This window comes from Lipotes vexillifer, unplaced genomic scaffold (assembly GCF_000442215.2).
Source record: "Lipotes vexillifer unplaced genomic scaffold, Lipotes_vexillifer_v1.1 scaffold583, whole genome shotgun sequence".
Lineage (NCBI taxonomy): Eukaryota > Metazoa > Chordata > Mammalia > Artiodactyla > Lipotidae > Lipotes > Lipotes vexillifer.
Window position 1 is genome coordinate 1,738,706 of NW_006784184.1, and position 19,611 is coordinate 1,758,316.

General features: G+C 43.7%; 1 protein-coding gene across 1 annotated transcript in view; it reads left to right on the top strand.

Moving 5' to 3' along the window:
• Window positions 1-6: 6 nt before the first annotated feature.
• The window catches only part of PRDM10 (PR/SET domain 10), a 36,637-nt gene continuing 17,032 nt past the window's right edge, over window positions 7-19,611 (top strand). Inside the window, exons 1-7 of the mRNA XM_007456587.1 lie at window positions 7-226; window positions 1,571-1,774; window positions 6,226-6,298; window positions 8,357-8,474; window positions 10,965-11,094; window positions 11,597-11,839; window positions 16,943-17,290. Coding sequence (XP_007456649.1) covers window positions 1,658-1,774; window positions 6,226-6,298; window positions 8,357-8,474; window positions 10,965-11,094; window positions 11,597-11,839; window positions 16,943-17,290 — 1,029 coding nt within the window. The 5' untranslated portion in view covers window positions 7-226; window positions 1,571-1,657. The remainder of the gene's footprint in view (window positions 227-1,570; window positions 1,775-6,225; window positions 6,299-8,356; window positions 8,475-10,964; window positions 11,095-11,596; window positions 11,840-16,942; window positions 17,291-19,611) is intronic.

A 19,611-nucleotide genomic window follows, 5' to 3' on the forward strand; every position in this document is an offset into this window, starting at 1 on the left:
TAACGCACACTCGTCCGTGTGCCCGAAGCATGGCCCCCTGCATCCGATCCCCAACCGGCCGGTGCTGACTCGGGCGCGGGCCAGCCTCCCCCTGGTGCTGTACATCGACAGGTTCCTGGGCGGTGTGTTCTCCAAAAGGCGTATCCCCAAGCGCACCCAGTTCGGCCCCGTGGAGGGGCCACTGGTCAGGGAGTCGGAGCTGAAGGACTGTTACATCCACCTCAAGGTAATTTATGTTTCAACATAGTCCAGTCTCGTTCTGACGATTTTTAAGGGGCACGCATTTTCCCACCAAGCCTCTTAATGCAATCTCATAGCAGTTCGCTAGTATTTTTCTTTCTATGCTTGACTTGTTTCAAATGGAGACGTTTTCTCTCTCACCAATGACACAGAGGGTACAGTTTCAGTCCCCGAAGTCTCAATGTGAATAATTCTGAGAGGTGTAGTTCTCAGGGTCTGGATTAGTCTGGGAGGGCTGCCAGAATCAAACACGACAGACCGGGGGAGCTTAAAGAACCGATGTTTGTTTTCTCACAGTCCTGGAGGCTGGAAGTCCAAGGCCAAGGTGCAGGCAAGGCTGGCCCCCTGTGAGGCCGCTCTCCTTGGCTTGCAGGTGGCTGCCCTGCGGCTGCCTTTGCACAGGGCTGTCCCTGTCTGCAAGGTTCCTCTGGAGCTTCTCTGTGTGTCCTGATCTCCCCTTCCTATGAGGACACCAGTCAGATGGGATTGGGACCCACTCTTTCAAAGCCCTGTCTCCGAATGCAGTTACATTCTGGGATACTGGGGGGCTAGGGCTTCAACATACGAATTTTGGGGGGGACACAATTCATCCCATAAAAGGGACTCGACAGCTTTTTTTTCAAATTAACTTTGACTGGAACACAGAATTACGTCGACTCATGTTATCTGTTAAGTGCCCATAATGTTTTTAGGAAAACCTCTTTTCAGTTTTTTTTTAATTAATTAATTAATTTTCAGTTTTTTAAAAAATTAATTAATTTGCTTATGTTTGGCTGTGTTGGGTCTTCGTTTCTGTGTGAGGGCTTTCTCTGGTTGCTGCGAGTGGGGGCCACTCTTCATCGCGATGCGCGGGCCTCTCACTGTCGCTGCCTCCCTTGTTGCGGAGCACAAGCGCTGGATGCGCAGGCTCAGTAGTTGTGGCGCACAGGCCCAGTTGCTCTGCGGCATATAGGATCTTCCCAGACCAGGGCTCGAACCCGTGTCCCCTGCGTTGGCAGGCAGATTCTCAACCACTGTGCCACCAGGGAAGCCCCTAATTAGTCGCATTTTTTGATGTGTTAGTTAATGATGAAATATCGACCAAAGCTGTACACTCAGGTTGCTAACTTTTAGATTTTGCTAAGTAATCCTCCTGTAGATGAGTCTTCAGAAAGTATCTTTTTCCTGTTCCATTCAGCAAGACACAATTCCAGTATCTTTCTAGATACAAAGGGGAGAATCAGCATATCTGGTTAATTTCAGGAACAATATCTTGTATATCATGACATGAATATCTATCATATTAGAGGTTTTGTGTATGTGTGTCTTTTTACTTTCACTCTGGTTGCAGGTTTCTCTTGATAAAGGTGACAGAAAAGACAGGGATTTGCATGAAGACCTGTGGTTTGAGTTGTCTGACGAGACCCTTTGTAACTGGATGATGTTCGTGCGCCCGGCCCAGAATCACCTGGAGCAGAACCTGGTGGCTTATCAGTATGGCCACCACGTGTACTACACAACAATCAAGAACGTGGAGCCCAAGCAAGAGCTTAAGGTACAGTGCTGGGTCAGTGGCGCCTTTGCTGGGAATCACAATTGCTTCGTGCTTTTCCTACTTTTCTTTTCCCTTTGCAGAGGGATTCTTTAAACAATGGTCCTTTTCTTGTAATTCACTTACTTACTGAGCACTTGCTGTGTACTGTACACTTCTAATAATCCCACAAATGAAACAGAATGAAAAGTATATGACTTTTAAGATCTGTCAAAGGCATTCATGAAGGTATGAGGCCCAGGGGTGAGGAATTAGTTGTTTTGGGGGCACAGGCAGGTCTGTGTGATTAAAGATGGGCTTTTACTTCACATCATTTACACATTCTAAGGAAGGAGTTAGTTGGGAAACAGGAGATCTTGTAAAATGGAATTCAGACGTATGGGCAAGATTTCTTTATCTGAAGACTCATTTTACCCAAAGAATTCTATGCACTGACTTCTGATTTTAGGAATATATTTTTGGGGGATAACGCTCTGTAGGAATTTGTCTAAATATTAACTCTTGATGATTAATGAAAATTCCGCTATGATTCTAAGGGAAAATCCCCTCTGCCCCACCCCCACCCCACCCCCATTTTTAAAGCTATGTTAGGAACATGGTAAAAAGAGGGGGTCAAAATATTAAAGTTATAAATGAAAAATATGTTAGAAATGATGGCTTTGGTACATGAACACTGAATAGCACTGTGCCTCAGTGTAGTAAAGTGAGAAATAGATACTTCTTTGGGGGGAACAAAGACCTAGACTTTGTTTAAAAGCTGCACAGACCCCGCGTCTTTGAAACTGTCAAGTTTAGATAATCCATAACCTCCAAAGAAAATGTGTAGAAGGAGATTCACATCTCACACCTGTATTCCAATAAATTCTTGATACTGAATGAATACTTTTTAACTGTGGAGGGGAGATTATTTTCTCTTTTAATGCAGTAGAAGGCAGACAGATACAATTAAATAAGAATATAATAGTTCAATATAATGAACAACCAAAACAACAGATAAAAAGAAAGCAACAGAATGGGGGAAATATTTGTAATACACGTTAAAAGGTTTGAGTATGCAAACTGAGAGAAAGTTGTGTGCCTCTAACCTCACTACATCCAGATGGACAATAAACAAGTATCGGGAATAGACTTTATTTGGGGGAGGACTCAAATAGTAAAGAAATGTTAAAAAATTTTTTTAAAGGTTGATAATTTAAAAACCCTTAAAGCAACTATGAGTTAATATTTTTGTTAATTTAAACTAGCAAAAATAAACAGATATAATACAAGGAGTGTGAGGGTTTAAAAAATAGGGATGTTTGTTTCAGAATTGCAATATTTTATAGAATGTTTCTGACAGTAGGCAGCAAAAATGTTCTTGGCTGAGTAAACCCAATCCTTGAAAATAAGTCTGAGGAAATAATTATAAGCAAAGATAGAGCTAGATACATTAGAATTTTGTAATTTTTTTACTGACTCAGACATTAAGATGCACCATTATTTTACACACCATTAAGAAAAAAAATACACTGCCAGCTGAGCTATGTTACAGTGCTTATTTTAATCAACAGAAATAGTTATTTTTATTGCAGGAGCTATTTTGGACTTATTTAGATACAATTTTGAAATCACATCACACTTATGCATATTTAAAAAGGCACACTATAAGCAAAATAAATTGGTTAAGGTATAAACTGCAGTCTGTGCAGTCTGACTTTTTTTTTCTTTAACTGGATCATTGTTTTACTTTATCATGGATGTTTGTGCTTTTGTCTATCTGTCATCTTCTGTGCCGTCAGGGTGTTGATGATGATGCAGTGTTTTTAGAATAAGTGCTCCTCTGTGACCTCTGGGATATTTTTCCAAGCCACTGATGGCTTTTCTGTAAGTTTTGATGCTGTGCTTTCGCATTGACTGAACCCATATGTGTCTTTTTCCTCAATTGAAACACATGTCCTTGGAAGTTGAGAGTTTTTTGATCAAGTCAGTGGGAAGTTTCTGATCACTCGATGTTTGATACCTTAATGAGAGTTCCTCCGGTATGATCACACCAGCCTTGCATTGCTTTGAAATTTCTTCCGTTTATTCTGAGGGAGATGGCAATTTTTTTTGGCCTTCATTTGCGTTGCTTAGCAAGTGTAGCACCTCACGGAGTGCCAGTGGGACACATAACCGGAATGCGGTGAGAATAGAAAGATCTCGGCCAGGTTTGTGCAGGAGCAAATGAAGGTGGTCATGGCTACGTCAGGGCAGTGACCACAGAATGCCATGGATTGGGAGGCACACTCTGATTTCTGAATCAGAGAATATGAGAAACATACCTCTTGGAATCAATGAACAAGGCAGAATTTATAACAGCAGAATGGTAAACTACCTAAAAGTCCAACCACAGGGTCATGGTCAAGTAAAGTATAGAATACAGACTCTGTAGAATATTATTCCGCAGTTGAAAATGAAGTCTCTCTGTGTGATTATTTCCATATGGTTAAAATAATGTTCCACAACAGTTGTATATGATGGATTCATTTAGTGACCAAAACATGGAGCTTGTACTACGTTCCAGACACTAGGAGAAGACAGACTGGTGCCCTGCGTTCAAGGAACTTGTCCTCCAGAGGGGAGGTGGGCAGAAAGGTGTAAATAAGCAAATAATATCAAATAGTGGGAAGTGCTGTGAAGGACACAAAAGGTGTGAAAGGAGCAGATAACAGGAAAGGCCCCAATTTAGGTGTGACGGGAGAGGGTGGGCCTTGCTGAGGAGGTGACAGTGAAAAGCCCAACATTCCCGGTGGTGGAACAGCAAGGGCAAGAACTCTACATGTTGGAGGAACTGAAGGTGGGTAAAGGAGGGTGGTGGGAGCCCTTTGCAGACCAGCGTCAAGCCCTTGAGGTTTACTGAGAACCAAGCAGCTGTTGCAGGCCATTAAGCACGGGAGTGAGTGATGAAATCAGACTGTGTTTCCAGAAGACCGTGCTGGCTCCTGTGGGCACTGGAATGCAGGGAGCGAGAGTGGAAAAGCAGAGGCTCGTTAGAAAACCAGGCAAGAGCTCACCTTGGTGTGCGTCTAGGTGGCCGGAGCAGACGGAGGACGTCTGAGCCACTGAGAGTTCTTACTGAGGCATTACAGAAGAAAACAGAAATATGGTGGTCCAGGGGCGAAGGCTCCATGCTCCCAATGCAGGGGGCCCGGGTTCGATCCCTGGTCAGGGAACTAGATCCCACATGCCACGACTAAGAGTTCGCATGCCACAACTAAAGATCCCACCTGCCACAACTGAGACCCAGCGCAGCCAAATAAATAAATATATTTTAAAAAGGGTTAGCTTTTAGATTTCAAGTCTGAGCAACTGTGTGGAAGGTGGGGTATTTACTGAGATGGGGAAGGTAGGCAGGGGGCAAGGAGGGGAGCATCTGGAAGTCAGGTCCGGACAAGCGCCATCAGGCAGGTAGTAGAATGTAGGTAGAGGGCAGGAGGGGAGGGTCTGGGGTAGAGGCAGTGACCTGGGAGTCATTAGCACAGAGTTGGCTGCAATGGATGCGATCACCTCAGGAAGAAATAAGAAGGCCCTGGACTTGGACTACTGCTTCGAGGAGCAGCACTGTTCAGGGTGCAGGAGGGGAAGGACAGCCAGACAGGGAGACTGAGCAGAAGCGGCCTACGGGGTAGGGCGGAGGAAGAGGCTCAGGAAGGTGGCGTAGCTCTGGTGACCCAGCAGTGTCGGGGTAGAGCCACCATGATCACAGCTGTGGAGAAACCTGTGTTTAAATACAGATAAAAGAATTGGAAGAGGGCTTCCCTTGTGGCGCAGTGGTTGAGAGTCTGCCTGCCAATGCAGGGGACGCGGGTTCGTGCCCCGGTCCGGGAGGATCCCACATGCCGCGGAGCGGCTGGACCCGTGAGCCATGGCCGCTGAGCCTGCGCGTCCGGAGCCAGTGCTCCGCAACGGGAGAGGCCACAACAGTGAGAGGCCCGTGTACCTTAAAAAAAAAAAAAAAAAAAAAAAAAGAATTGGAAGAGGCTCTGCTTCATGCCGATCAAGAGACTATTGATGTTATCTCTCGTGAAGTTGTTCTAATAACAAAACCAGTTTTTTATCTTTTTATTTTTTACATTTTATTTATTGATTTTTTTGGCCTCGCCGCGCGGCACGTGGGATCTCAGTGCCCCGACCAGGGATCGAACCCGTGCCCCCTGCAGTGGAGGCGCGGAGTCCTAACCACTGGACCACCAGGGAAGTCCCACAGTTTTTTACAAAGGAAAAAGAAAACACACAGTGTGTCTTGGCAGGCGAACTTCCTGACTGACTGTCTGCACTAACGGGGTCACCTCACAGTTCGGCTTCTTTTGTTTGTTTGTTTTCCGTGGGCTGTAGAAAATCCTGAATTGTTTCCTGTGAGCAGGAGGGGGAATTGAAGCACGTGAAGCACATCCGGTGATGCCCTTAGTCCTTGATGACGTACTTGGCTCTTGCAGGTGTGGTATGCTGCTTCCTATGCCGAGTTTGTGAACCGGAAGATTCATGACATTTCCGAGGAAGAAAGGAAAGGTGCTTGGACTTTTTCATTTTTCTTGTATTTATATATTGATTCTAAATTGTATATATTACTTACATCTTTAGGCAATGTCTAATTTTTCTATCTCTCTGTATTTAAGATATTCTAATAGGTTCTTTATAGAGCTGCACATCCCTGTCTAATTCTTGGGTCAGGTGACAATGACATATTTACATTTCTTTCATGGGTGCTGGAAAATAGTATTTAATATAATGAAAACCTCCAAATACTAAATTAGGACCTAGATCAGAGGACGATCCCTATCGAGATGTAATCATCTCTGAGCACGGCAAGGTAGGCACTGACATTGTTTTCAAAGTAAACGTCACTAAAGTACAACCTACGTACAGAAAAGTGCACAAATCCTAAGTAATGGCCCAATTACCTCACAACGTGAGGACACCTGGGCAACCTGCACCCAGATCAAGACACAGAGCGTGGCCATGGCCCCAGGACTCTCCTGAGCCTTGTAATTCCTCCTCATTCCCAAGTGTAACTAATCTCCCGAATTCAACACCACAGATATGATGATGTGCTTGTTACCGAACTTTTTATAAATGGAATTATGTGATATGTACACTTCTGGTGTCTGGGAATCTTTTGTTTGTGAGATTCTTCCATACTGTTGTGTATTATTGTAATTTGTTTATTCTCATTGCCATTTAGGTTTCCATTGTGTGAATGTACCGCAATTCACTGATCTATTTCTACCATAGAAATGTGGGCTGCACAATGCAATCCTGGCACTGACTAGCTGGAGTGAGGTCCCATTCTGCAGGTCAAGGGCAGAGTCCTCCACAAGGCCCTCCCGACTTCAGACAGCAGTCTCAAGCCCTTGGGGTCCCACGCCTCCTGCACTTCTGACCAGCTAGCTACAATTTAGGGAGTTCCTGCTAACCCCCTCATGTCTGATAATTCCCTAGCACGATTCATGGGACTCAGAAAAGTGCTGTACTCATGAGTACCATTGTAGTATAAAGGATGCACGCGGGGACCAGGCAAATGGAGAGACACTCAGGGCAAAGTTTGGGAGGATTCCAGATGTGAAGCTCCCATGTCCTTAGGCCGTGTCATGACCCTGGAGCACTGATGCATGATTACCAGCCTAGGAGGCTCACCTGAGCTTCTGTGTCCAGAGTTTTTCTCAAGGCATCATCACATAGGTGTGAGTGATTGGCTCCTTGGCCTGTGATTGAATTTGCTCTCCAGCCCCTGCTCCCTGCCTGGCTGATACCACCTGGCTCAAAGCCCCAACCCTGTAATCAGACAGTTGGTCTTCCTGACACAGCCAGCCCCATCTTGAGCCATCTCATTAGCATAAACTCAGATATGGTCACAGATCACCAGGAATAACAAAGATGTGCTTCTTACTTGGAGATTCCAAAGATTTAGAGGCTATTTCCCAGGGACCGGGGACAAATGCCAGCAAAATTCTTTATTATACAGCAGGGTCGTTTCCAGTTTCTGGCTAATATGAGGGTGCCACTGTGCACATTCTTGCATGTCTTTTAGTGAACATATGTGCATATTTCTGTTGTGTGCACATCTAGGAGTGGATTGCTGGGTCATAGGGTATACACATAATCAGCCCTAATGGGTACTTCTGAACATTTTGCTAAAGTGATTACATTGGACATTGATTTTCAAGTTATTTGTGATACAGTATACCATCTGATTATGAAACTTGGATCTGAATCACTGGGTTATCTGCATACAGATTTCCATTGTAGCACTCCTTGTCTTTCCAGTGTGGTAAGGTCGTGTGTGTGTGTGTGTGTGTGTGTGTGTGTGTTGTATGTATTGCGGGGCAGGAGAGGGTAGCACAAGGGTGTTTGTTCCTTTGATGTCTTATGCAAATATATCAGAAAACAAGATCCTAAAAATTATTCTCTGTCAAACTTTAGCCTTTGATTTTATAACAGAACAGCAGACATTGCATATTTATGAACACTAGGCTACGCTGAGATGGGAATGGTGTGGGTACTGGGCATCTGAGTTTTATTGGTGCCTCTTGATCACCAGCCTCCGTGGTTTCTCTCCCACGACTGCAGTTCTTCGAGAGCAAGAGAAGAATTGGCCCTGCTACGAATGTAACCGCCGATTTATAAGCTCAGAGCAGCTGCAACAGCATCTCAATTCGCATGATGAGAAACTGGATGTGTTTAGCAGGTATAATAATAATAAGGGGGATGATTTCAAAAACTTCGTTTTTAAAGTTCCAGGGTCATTTCTATATCATCTGTGAATTTATGGGTCTGTGTGTGTGTGTGCGTGCACACGCGCGCGCTTGTGTGTAGACAGGTAACCAGGTAGGCTGCTGAAGGACATTTCTTATCCGTCATTTCCTTTTTTCCCCTGGTCCTCATTACTACCTGTGTCTTTTCCAGCATAACCAATACCCAGCAATAGGACATCTTTTCACCTTAGTAAAATCTCCCCTAACTAGAGATTCTGAAATAGGAATTCTTCTAATTTTCAAACTCTTTTCAGTAGTAGGATTCCTTCATCAGACTAAGTCCTATGTTTAATTCCCACTATATAAAAAAGGTAAGTGAAGGAGAATTCCATAGGATGGGGTAAGCAGCAGCTGGATTACATAGGCCTGATGGGTAGTGGCAGGAAATTTGAATGTAATTCTATGTGTTATAAGAAGTCTTTAGAGTCTGCTGATCAAGGGATATTGTGATGTCAGTTACATTTCTAAACATAACTGTGGATAAAAATAAAAACATCGCCTTAGCTTGTACTGCAGTAAAAGAGTGAAGACAGGGAGTCTAGTTAGAAGTCTAGTTTTAACAGTTCAGATGAAAAATGAGAGTGTGGTTCCGGGCAGAGTAGTCCCAGTGGGACAGATGTAGCGTTGCCAACTTTTATGTGATTTGAAAAGAGAGGAGATGGTGTGCAATGGCATTTAGGGAAGTGGGAGAGTAAATAGTCCAGAAAAGTCCGGTGTGATTGCCCGCAACGTGAGTGAGGGCTCATGTGAGTCACGGCTGTGTCATCACCAAGTGTCTTTCGCTGCGAGGGTGCCGGTGCAGAGCCGGCAGGAAGTCGGTTCACCAAGCGTGTGCAACGCAGCAAGAGTGATGAAGCAGCAGTGGGAAGGGAAGAGCATGTACAGGAGAGTGACTCCAGTGAAGGACCTTGGAGCTTATGAGTGGAAGGACAGAGAGAAACCATGAAGAGGACGCACGACTGCAGACAGAGGACAGGACTGGACTGGAGCTGGTGGTGAGGCGGAAGGATCGTTGAGTCCAGGTGCCTAAGGGCGTGAGCTGGAAAGTTAGGACACAGTGTAGGAGTGGGTGAGGCATGACATCAGGACAGTGGGGATTCCGCACCTCCCAAGGACGACGAGGCTGAGGGTGTGACCACGGGAGCAAACAACGTCTGGGGTGCATGGAGAACACAGCAGGAGTTCCGTCGCTCCCTCCTGTGTATCCCGAAAACTCCGACCATGGCTCTATTATAGCACTTTTTATATTCTGTTGTGAGGTTTGGTTTATATGTCTGCTGCCTCTACTGGACATCTGAGGGTAAAAACTTGCATATAACTCACCGTCTTTAGTGTCAAGCTCCACGCATGACACATTGTAGATAAAAATGTTCGTGGGCCTCCCTGGTGGCGCAGTGGTTGAGAGTCCGCCTGCCGATGCAGGGGATACGGGTTCGTGCCCCGGTCCGGGAGGATCCCACATGCCGCGGAGCGGCTGGGCCCGTGAGCCATGGGCGCTGAGCTTGCGCATCCGGCAATGGGAAAGGCCACGACAGTGAGAGGCCCACATATCGCAAAAAAAAAAAAAAAAAATGTTCGTTAGCCAGCTGTTAAAAGAAATTTGAGACAATTAGGCAAATTTGAACTTTGGCTAGATTTAATAAATGTTGAGCAACTATCACTTATTTTTTAGGTGTGATAAAGTTGTTGTGGAGATATGTGTATTATATATACATATATATGTCCTTATGTTTTAGAGGTACATATTGAAATATTTACAGATGAACTGACGTCTGGGATTTATTTCAAAATAGCCTAATGGGTATGTGTGTGGGAGAAGTGGGAAGGCTATAGATGGGATAAAACTGGCCATGAGTTGATAAGTATTGAAATGAGGTAGCGGGTACACTGGCCTCCTTGCATTCTGCACATTTGCCGAGATCCGGAATTTCCCATAATAAAGAATCTTCTAATATGGTGTTTACTGGATGTGCTATGGAACCGGTGAATTAGAAATTTGTTCTGACCTTCCAGAAGATTATAGTAAAACAAGGGCGTTCCTTTGACTCTATAGACTGGAATCTTGTATCCAGGAAACACACCAGGCGTGTTCTGTCCTGTCTGCGTTGCTCACAGAATCGCAGAGATGTGTGCGAGCTTCCAGAATTTTTGGTAGCAAAATGGTGTCAGTGCTTTGACTTTTTAAACCTCCTTTTATTCTGAATAATTTAAGACGTCTCTTTGAGCTATATAGATGGCAAAGATGAGAAATTTGGAAAGCGTGTATGAGCAAAGTGATTGTTTCCATTAGAAAAAAAGAATCAGGAAAAGAAATAAAGTGAGAGGAAATCAAGATTTGGGGTGAATCCGGATCATTCAGGGAAATATTTGTTGTGCAGTATTGTGTAACCATGACTATCTATAACCCAATGTCTTGTCCCCAGAACAAGAGGCAGAGGAAGGGGGCGAGGCAAGAGGCGGTTTGGCCCAGGTCGACGGCCAGGACGCCCTCCCAAATTTATCCGCTTGGAAATAACCAGTGAAAATGGGGAAAAGTGTGATGATGGGACACAGGTATGGGGGATGGGAAAGCTCTTCTTGGATGCTTCATTAGAGAACTTATGAGAACCATTACTGGATTCAGATACAAATGCCTCTCAGAGGGTGATAGGCCTGCCTGTCAGTGCTGTGCTGCCTGTTAATTAAAGTCTGACTAGAGAAAGGCTAAAAAGAACATTGTTTCAAACGTTACTTACAACAAAAACCCAACTCTGCTGCCCTAAAGGTTTGAAATTGTCCAGAGACATTACTGGGGGACTCTGTTTAATTAGTTTAAACAATTAAAATGATGATATTCCAGAAGAGTCCTGTCATTGTCTTTTCCTCACAAAATGATCTGGAATGTCTCATGGTTTTTACATCCTGTGGATGGTTACCTAACTAATTTTCTCAGAAGGAAAATATTCTTTTCTGAGCATAACGACGCTAGTCATTTAAAAAGTAAAGCTGCAATTCTAAATCCTAGCACTAATGTCTGTCTAGGTAGGGAAATGATTGCTGGTTATTGCAATTTCAGGACTTGCTGCATTTTCCCACCAAGGAGCAGTTCGATGAGGCTGAACCTGCAACTCTGAATGGGCTGGACCAACCAGAGCAGCCCGCGCTCGCAGTCCCTCAGCTGCCACCAGAAGCCCAGTCTTCTCTGGAGCACGAGACGGAAACGCACGAGCTGCACCTGCAGCCCCAGCACGAGGAGAGCGGGCTGCCCGCCCAGAGCACCCTGACGGCCGACGACATGCGCAGGGCCAAGCGCATCCGGGTAAGCGGGATGCCCGCCCCGCCCTCTCCCAGCCCTCCGCCCTGCGGGCGCTGACCTCTGTCCAGGCGGCCAGCCTCGTAGGTGCCCTGCCGTTCACCACCACTTCTAAGGCTTGCTTGCATCTAGCCTATCACAGGCTCAAGCCCCTTGTTTTCGAAGAAAGTATGAACTGTTTCTCTGGGTCTCTGGGTCCCGTGGCAGGCTGGCATGGCCGGTCCTAGATTCCATCAATTTAGCAGTGACTCAGAAGCCTGGCTCTTGGCAGCATCCGGACTAGTGTAGTTACAGTAGAATAACTCTGGATGCCTAAACTCACAGATTGGAAATGGAGAGATAAGTACACTGAGTTGTAATAGTTACTTTCATTGAAGCCAGGCTAATCTGTGCCTAATCATAGCTCTCAAGTCAGTTTGGGGTTTTGAATTTGTTTATCAATGGTTTCCAAGGGGAGACTGGCAAATGCCAGGACGCGTCAGTGCACAGGGACCTGAGTTCAAGTTGATCTGGCAGGTGCAGCGCACGCACGGGGACAGCTCGGAGCTAAGCTCCAGGTTCGGGGGTAGGGCAGTGTCTCACCCGCGTGACCCGCGACTTGACTTCAGGCCATGTGGCTGCAGGGCCTCCGTGGCTGCCTGGTCGGGTGTGTTTTGTCCCTATTTCACAGACAGCGTTGAGTGTGCGTTAGGACCTGCGGGGGATGCATGTGGAGAGCAACGTGGTTTTGTGAGATCAGTGTCTGTGCGGACAATTGACATCCAGGAAAGAATGACTTAAACTTGTGTTTGTGGTAGCAGGACGTTTAAAGACTTATCTTAATCCTTTATGTGGATGAAAGAGACTTTTTGTATAACTTCCCAGGCTTTACAATTTCTAGGTGGACGATCATTTTAGCTTATGTTTCTTTCGGTCTTATTTGCCTTTAGGCTAGAAGGGACCTTGAACAATAGTCTAGTCCGTGCCTTCATTTAAAAATACATTTAAATGTTTGTTCTGTATGACAGCGTGGAAGAACTCTGAGCAATCAGGCTGAATAGACTTTATAAGGGTCCTGAAATGGAAACTTATAAAACTTATGGCTCCATGTATATTATTTCAAAAGGATATGTAAACCTACATAAATATACACCAGAAGGGCAAAAGGCTGTGCATACCTTCCATCCATCATGCCACATGATTCCCAATCTGCGTTTCACGCTTTCTTGGGCAATTACTATCTTTTCTGCTTTGGCCATTCTGATTTCTCACTAGGTCCGTAGAAATGCTTTCTAGATTGAATTTTTTGAAGGAAAAAACTAAAGCCCACATGTTTCATGAGGTGTGGATGTGTAAGCATAGTGTAGCCGCGATCGTACTCATGTTCTGGAATGAACTGGGTTACTGGTTTTGGAACAAGGTTCCTTGTGTCAAAGCAAAAGCCATGTGTATGTGGCTTTTGGAGGTCAGTCTTAGGTGAGCGATTTTTTTTCTTTTTTTCCTCTCACACATTCTAAAAAGCAGGGGCTATGTATTTTTTCATCTTTTCTATCCAGATTGGTAATGACCAACTGAAGGGAAGCCTTCCAACCCCATTGGTAATGTAACTATTTTTCTCTCCTCTAATGCTGCCTGCTCAGTTGGAGCTGCAGGTACGTTTGTTTCCTGTGTTTCACTCACATAACAGAATGTTATTTAAGTGTTTGCCTGACCTGCTGTTCTTTGCAACCTGTACTTACTAAATCCTGGTGGAGATGACAGTTTGGTTGCTACAGTCAATGCAAATTAGTTAATGAATGATGATAATCTATTTTCAAATAGTAAGTGAGCGGGCTGCAGTTTGCTCATACACAAAATGAAGGGTAGGACTAAGTGATCTCCAAGGTCCCTTCCAGCTCTGAGACAACTGGACGACTTCTGCAGTGGCGCCGAGTTCTGACTGTATGTTCAGCACTGCCTAGGTACACAGTAGAAATTTCACTGGCGTCCTGTCCTCCGGGATCTTCCAGTCTAATTAGGGAGGCAATGCTAATGTAAGGTGGGTCACAGTTAAGTGCTACACGTAAAGGTAGAGCCTATAATTGCTATCAGAAGTTGGAAGAGTGAAAGGCCAAAGAAAGCTGGAGTTGGGGAATAATTCATAGATGAAGTGAGAGTTAAACTGGTCCTTGAAAGAGAGACAGGAAGAAGGGAGATGGTTTCAGAGGACGGCAGCCATAGCATCAAAGGCCGACACCCAGGAATTGTTTGGTGTGGTTGCTGGCTGGACCTGAGCACAGGTACCACCTGGAGGGTAGTGGAGAGTAGCACATACCGGGCAAGGCTAGCCCATTAGAGGTTTTGAAAACTGGGCAGAAAACAGGCCAGAGAAAAGTTGTTTAAAAAAAGAAAAAAGCCAACAAACATGATTGATTTCCTTTTAATGTTAGGATCAAAATAATATGAAAATAAGTCAATTTAGGTTCCTTTAGCTATCAACATCAGACTTTAGAAACGTTTTATGGTTTTGTCTGCAAAGACTCTGTTGACTCAGAATTCATCTCAGTGTGAGTCGAATCCCTTGTCACAGGTTTTAGCAACTATACCATTTTGTCACCTTTCGAGGAGCTTATGTTCCATCCAGTACAGAGTGGTTGGCCAACGGCAACTCTGGGACCCATCTGTGCTGCTCCCACCCTTTCTCTTGATTCCTTCTAGAAAATGTGTACCAGTTGCAGCTCTGAACTGCAGAAGATACCGTAGGGTTGAAATGGCCTGCGAGTGGGTTGGGGGGCGGACAGTTTCAGTACTTCCACTACCTTGTAATGAGAGGGTTACATTAGGATCATTCGATCAGAGAAACAACCTAGTTCTTGAGTACTTAGTTCAGTGCTCCATGGAAATCAAAAAGGCAGTAAGAACAAGGTTTGTCGATAGAGCTAAGAAAGTGGAGCCTGGCGGCTGCTGGGTTTAGATCAAGGGTCTGAGGACACTCACACTAAACAGAGATGACAGGAGACTTATTAGCATAACGGACCGAGACAAAACCACCATCCAGATTTGGTGCCCAAGGGGAAGTGGAATCTCCGTGGGACCAAGACCAGTTGTTGTGCGTTTTGTCTGCCCTTGGAAACTTCACTGAACTTGGGTAAAGGAAATGATGCATTCCCCGAGCACTCTAAATCTTGAATCTCTGAACCTCAGGATAGCATCTGTTCTTTTTGCAATATTTCCGTAAAGCTTGGAAAGTAGCCAGAATCGTGAGAGCTTTTATGTAAAATAAGTATCTGTCCAGATAGGGTAGAAAGATTAGGTGACCGCTAAACCGTATAATGAAGTGAAAGAAAGCTCTGTGGCTGATTTGAAAAAGGTCTGTTGTTTATGATCTCTTCAGGTGGTACAGAAAAGATCTTGAAGTAATTCTTTTTGATTTTCTTATGAAATATATTTCATTAATTTGCAAACTTTTATTGACACTTCCTATGAGCTCAGCTATTTTTTAAGAGACCTAGATACAAAGGAGAATAAAATATGATGCAACCCCAGTCAACCTGGGAAGATGATGGAATTGCGAGATATTTACTCAAGATAAATGAGTAGGTAAAATATCTCTCCCAACCCTATTAGAGAAGCCCTGAGAAAGATGTTCTCTGCTGTATAGGAACTATGTTCACAATTTTTACTAAGTCAATAATTATTTTGCTTTTTCCCTAAATGATTATTTCACATTAAAGTTACTTCAGAAGTTGCTGCTTGTGAATAATTTGAAATTAAGGGTTTAAGCATTGTTCATTGTACTTTTTTCATTGCACAAATAACGCATTAAGACCTCCATTAATTCTTTAATTACTAGTCTCTTATAGTTACATAAGCATACCCATTCACAGATATATTTTTTTGAGGGATTTTTTCCCCCCACCTCATAGCTATCTAGAACTTTCCCCCTGGTGTTTTGAGGAACTTATGAATGAGTCTTCATTATAGTAGAACTAAAATATTGATTCTGTATTCTCTGTGTGAAAGATGATTCTGTTGGTTTGCTGTCAGTAGAACATGAGTTGTTTTCTCAGTGGTGGTGATGAATTTGCACTAAGTAACCATCTTCCCTCACTGGGATTCCCTATAACAATTGGATGAATTTACAAGATGGCTAATCAGCATTAGAAGTGCAATCTGGGACTGAAAAGCAAAAAAGAGCAAAATTGGCTGGTCTAGACAGGGTCAAAGCAATAAGCTTAACCCAATTAGCAAGGCTTCTAACCAGTGGAACTAACCAGCTACACTGAGAAGCTGTCCTCTGCATTTCCTGAGTAGGGAGTGATTAAGGCACATATTCCATTTAGAACGTGTGCTTACATATCTTGTCTCAGCTGCAAACACGTTCATGTAAATCTGTTATCTTCGTTCTCTTTCAGTTCTTTTTCCTAAATTGAGATATAATTCACTTACCATAAAATTCACTTTTTTTGTAGTGGTTTTTAGAATAGTCCCAAAGTTGCACAACCATCACCACTAATTCCAGGACATTTTCATCACCCGTGAAAGAAATCCCATATCCGCTGCCTCCTTCCCCCAGCCCTTGGTACTTACTACGCTTCAGTTCTTTTTATTATCTTTATTTTTGCTAAGCATTTTAATCAAGCTTCAAGTTCCTTTTCTCAAAGACTTCAACAAGAAACATTTGGCTGACTCACTCCAACCTCATCATGCATGTGTGACTCAACCCAAGTCATTTCTTCCAAGTCTTCAATTTTTATTCTACTTGACTCGGGGGTTTGTTTTACTCTATGGGCTTGGCCAAAAAGTTTATTCGGGTTTTTCCTGTAACATCTCATGGAAAAACCTGAATGAACTTTTTGGCCAACCCAATATAAGTCCTCTATTTTTTGAACGTTACTTAGATCCTTTCAAAAGAAAACACACACACATAGACATAAAACAGCACACAAAAGTTTGTCTTTTCAAGACGAACTTCTTTGGGGATGGCTTCATTTTTAATGTCTTTACCAGAAAAATCTTTCAACTGTGTGTCCTAGAGTTTCATTTCTGTGGAAAGTCTGTGATTGCAGAGATTGTCCTCTTTTCCTGTAAATGTGCGAGCTGCTTACACACTTAACTCACTAAATAATCTCACTTGTGTGTGTCTTTCAGAATGCAGCTCTGCAGCACCTGTTTATTCGGAAGTCCTTCCGGCCTTTTAAATGTTTGCAGTGTGGGAAGGCCTTCCGTGAAAAGGACAAACTGGACCAACACTTGCGCTTCCATGGGCGGGAGGGGAGCTGCCCATTGACCTGTGACCTCTGTAACAAGGGCTTCATCAGCAGTGCGTCCTTGGAGAGCCACATGAAGCTCCACTCGGACCAGAAGACTTACTCTTGCATTTTTTGCCCAGAATCCTTTGACCGCCTTGATTTGTTGAAAGATCACGTGGCCATTCATGTCAGTGATGGCTACTTCACCTGCCCAACTTGTAAGAAACGGTTCCCAGATTTTATCCAGGTGAGTGTCTGCTACCGCAATGCTGGAACACTTCCTCTTTTAGGTAAAAGAAACTTCGAGTTTTGGAAGATTGAGACAGCCTGTCATCTGCATTTCCATGCCTTCTTTGCAGCATCTTCTTTTTTTTTTTTTTTTTTTGTGATACGCGGGCCTCTCACTGCCGCGGCCTCTCCCGCTGTGGGGCAAGGGCTCCACACGCGCAGGGTCAGCGGCCATGGCCCACAGGCCCAGCCGCTCCGCGGCACGTGGGATCCTCCGCAACCGGGGCACGAACCCGCGTCCCCTGCCTCGGCAGGCGGACTCTCAACCACTGCGCCACCAGGGAAGCCCTGCAGCATCTTCTTAATTGAGCATGATATGTCTTCAGTCAACCTACTTTTGATAAGCAAAAGATTACTATGACCCTTAATTGTCCAAATAAGACATTGGCGTTTAAACATTTAAGTTGTATTACGAGTAATAAACACCCAGATCTGGTTATAATCTTTAAAAAGTCTTTCTTAATCCTTGCCAATACCCACTACTCATAAAATATACGGCATTTGTAGAAGACATACTCCCATTTCCCGGCCTGGAAACATTTTCTCCCCATCACTTTGGTTTCCTGTCTTGTGCTACTAAGGTGATGCATTTTGGAAGGAAACAAAGAGAAAGCTGGTATATAACATACTGGTTTTTTTTTAAACTTTTTATTACATATTGGAGTCTAGTTGGTTAACAGCGTTGTGTTAGTTTCAGGTGTACAGCAAAGTGACTCAGTTGTATGTATACATGTATCTATTCTTTTTCAAATTCTTTTCCCATTTAGGTTGTTACATAATATTGAGCAGAGTTCCCTGTGCTATACAGTAGGTCCTTGTTGGTTATCCATTTTATTTTATTTATTTATTTATTTTTGGCTGCGTTGGGTCTTCATTGCTGCACGCAGGCTTTCTCTAGTTGCAGCAAGCTAGGGCTATTCTTCATTGCAGTGTGCGGGCTTCTCATTGTGGTGGCTTCTCTTGTTGCGGAGCACTGGCTCTAGGCACATGGGCTCAGTAGTTGCGGCACGCAGGCTCAGTAGTTGTGGCTCTCGGGCGCAGGCTCAGTAGTTGTGGCGCACGGGCTTAGTTGCTCCGTGGCATGTGGGATCTTCCTGGACCAGGGATCGAACCCATGTACCCTGCATTGGCAGGCGGATTCTTAACCACTGGGCCACCAGGGAAGCCCAGGTTATCCATTTTAAATATAGCAGTGTGTACATGTCAATCCCAAACTCCCAGTCTGTCCCTCCCACCTGCCACCTTTCCCCCAGTAACCATAAGTTCGTTCTCTAAGTCTGTGAGTCTGTTTCTGTTTTGTAAATAAGTTCATTTGCATCTTTTTTTTTTAAGATTCTGCATATAAGTGATTTATCTTTACCTGTCTGACTTACTTCATTCAGTATGACAACCTCTAGATCCATCCATGTTGCTGCAAATGGTGTTATTTCATTCTTTTTAATGGCTGAGTAATATTCCATTGTATACATGTACCACACCTCCTTTATCCATTCCTCTGTCAGTAGACATTTAGGTTGCTTCCATGTTTTGGCTATAATATACTTCTGTATTAAGCACTGACCTCCTCCCCTGTATTATATTCTGGAGCAAACTGGGGTGAGGATAAATTCCAGAATATTCATGATTTCATTTGGACTTCAAGTGTTAATATTGTTACATGCTAGTGAATGAACAAGTAAGTCTAAATATGTAGTAAAAATATTGTCTCTCTCTTTTTTTTTTTTAAATTACCAAAGCAAAAGGAGACTAGGATTTAATCATAGTTCTGTTAGTGTTGGGAGTCTTGGTAATTTTCTCACTTTACACAAACAATTAGAGAAGTTGCTTTAAGGTGGAATTTAATGGCAAAAGAGACTCCAAAAATAATGAAGGAAAATGCCTTGTAGGAGTGGTTTGATATGACTCACTACTTAGCTCCCATCCATAACTTTTCTTTGCTGGGTATTTATGGCAAAGAGAGTTCAGAGGCCATATTCCTTTGTTTAAGTTATCTAAAAGTATAGGGAATAAGTCCCAATTAAGGGGAAATGATGCTGGTGTTGTGTTGTTCTCATATACGGGTAATGTGTTTTCTCCCGTCTAATTCATGTCTTTAATTCTTCAGAACCTGATTTGATAGAAAGATGTAAAAGGACCAATTACTACAAGGGGCTAAGTTGCTTCTATACATGTTGGAAGCAGGAAAAAGTGAGAAGGAATTATTTTTTGTCCTCTTATAGGTACTTTTTACCAAGATTCATTTAAATCCAAGGGAACTCTTGCTTTTAATCTTAAAAAAAA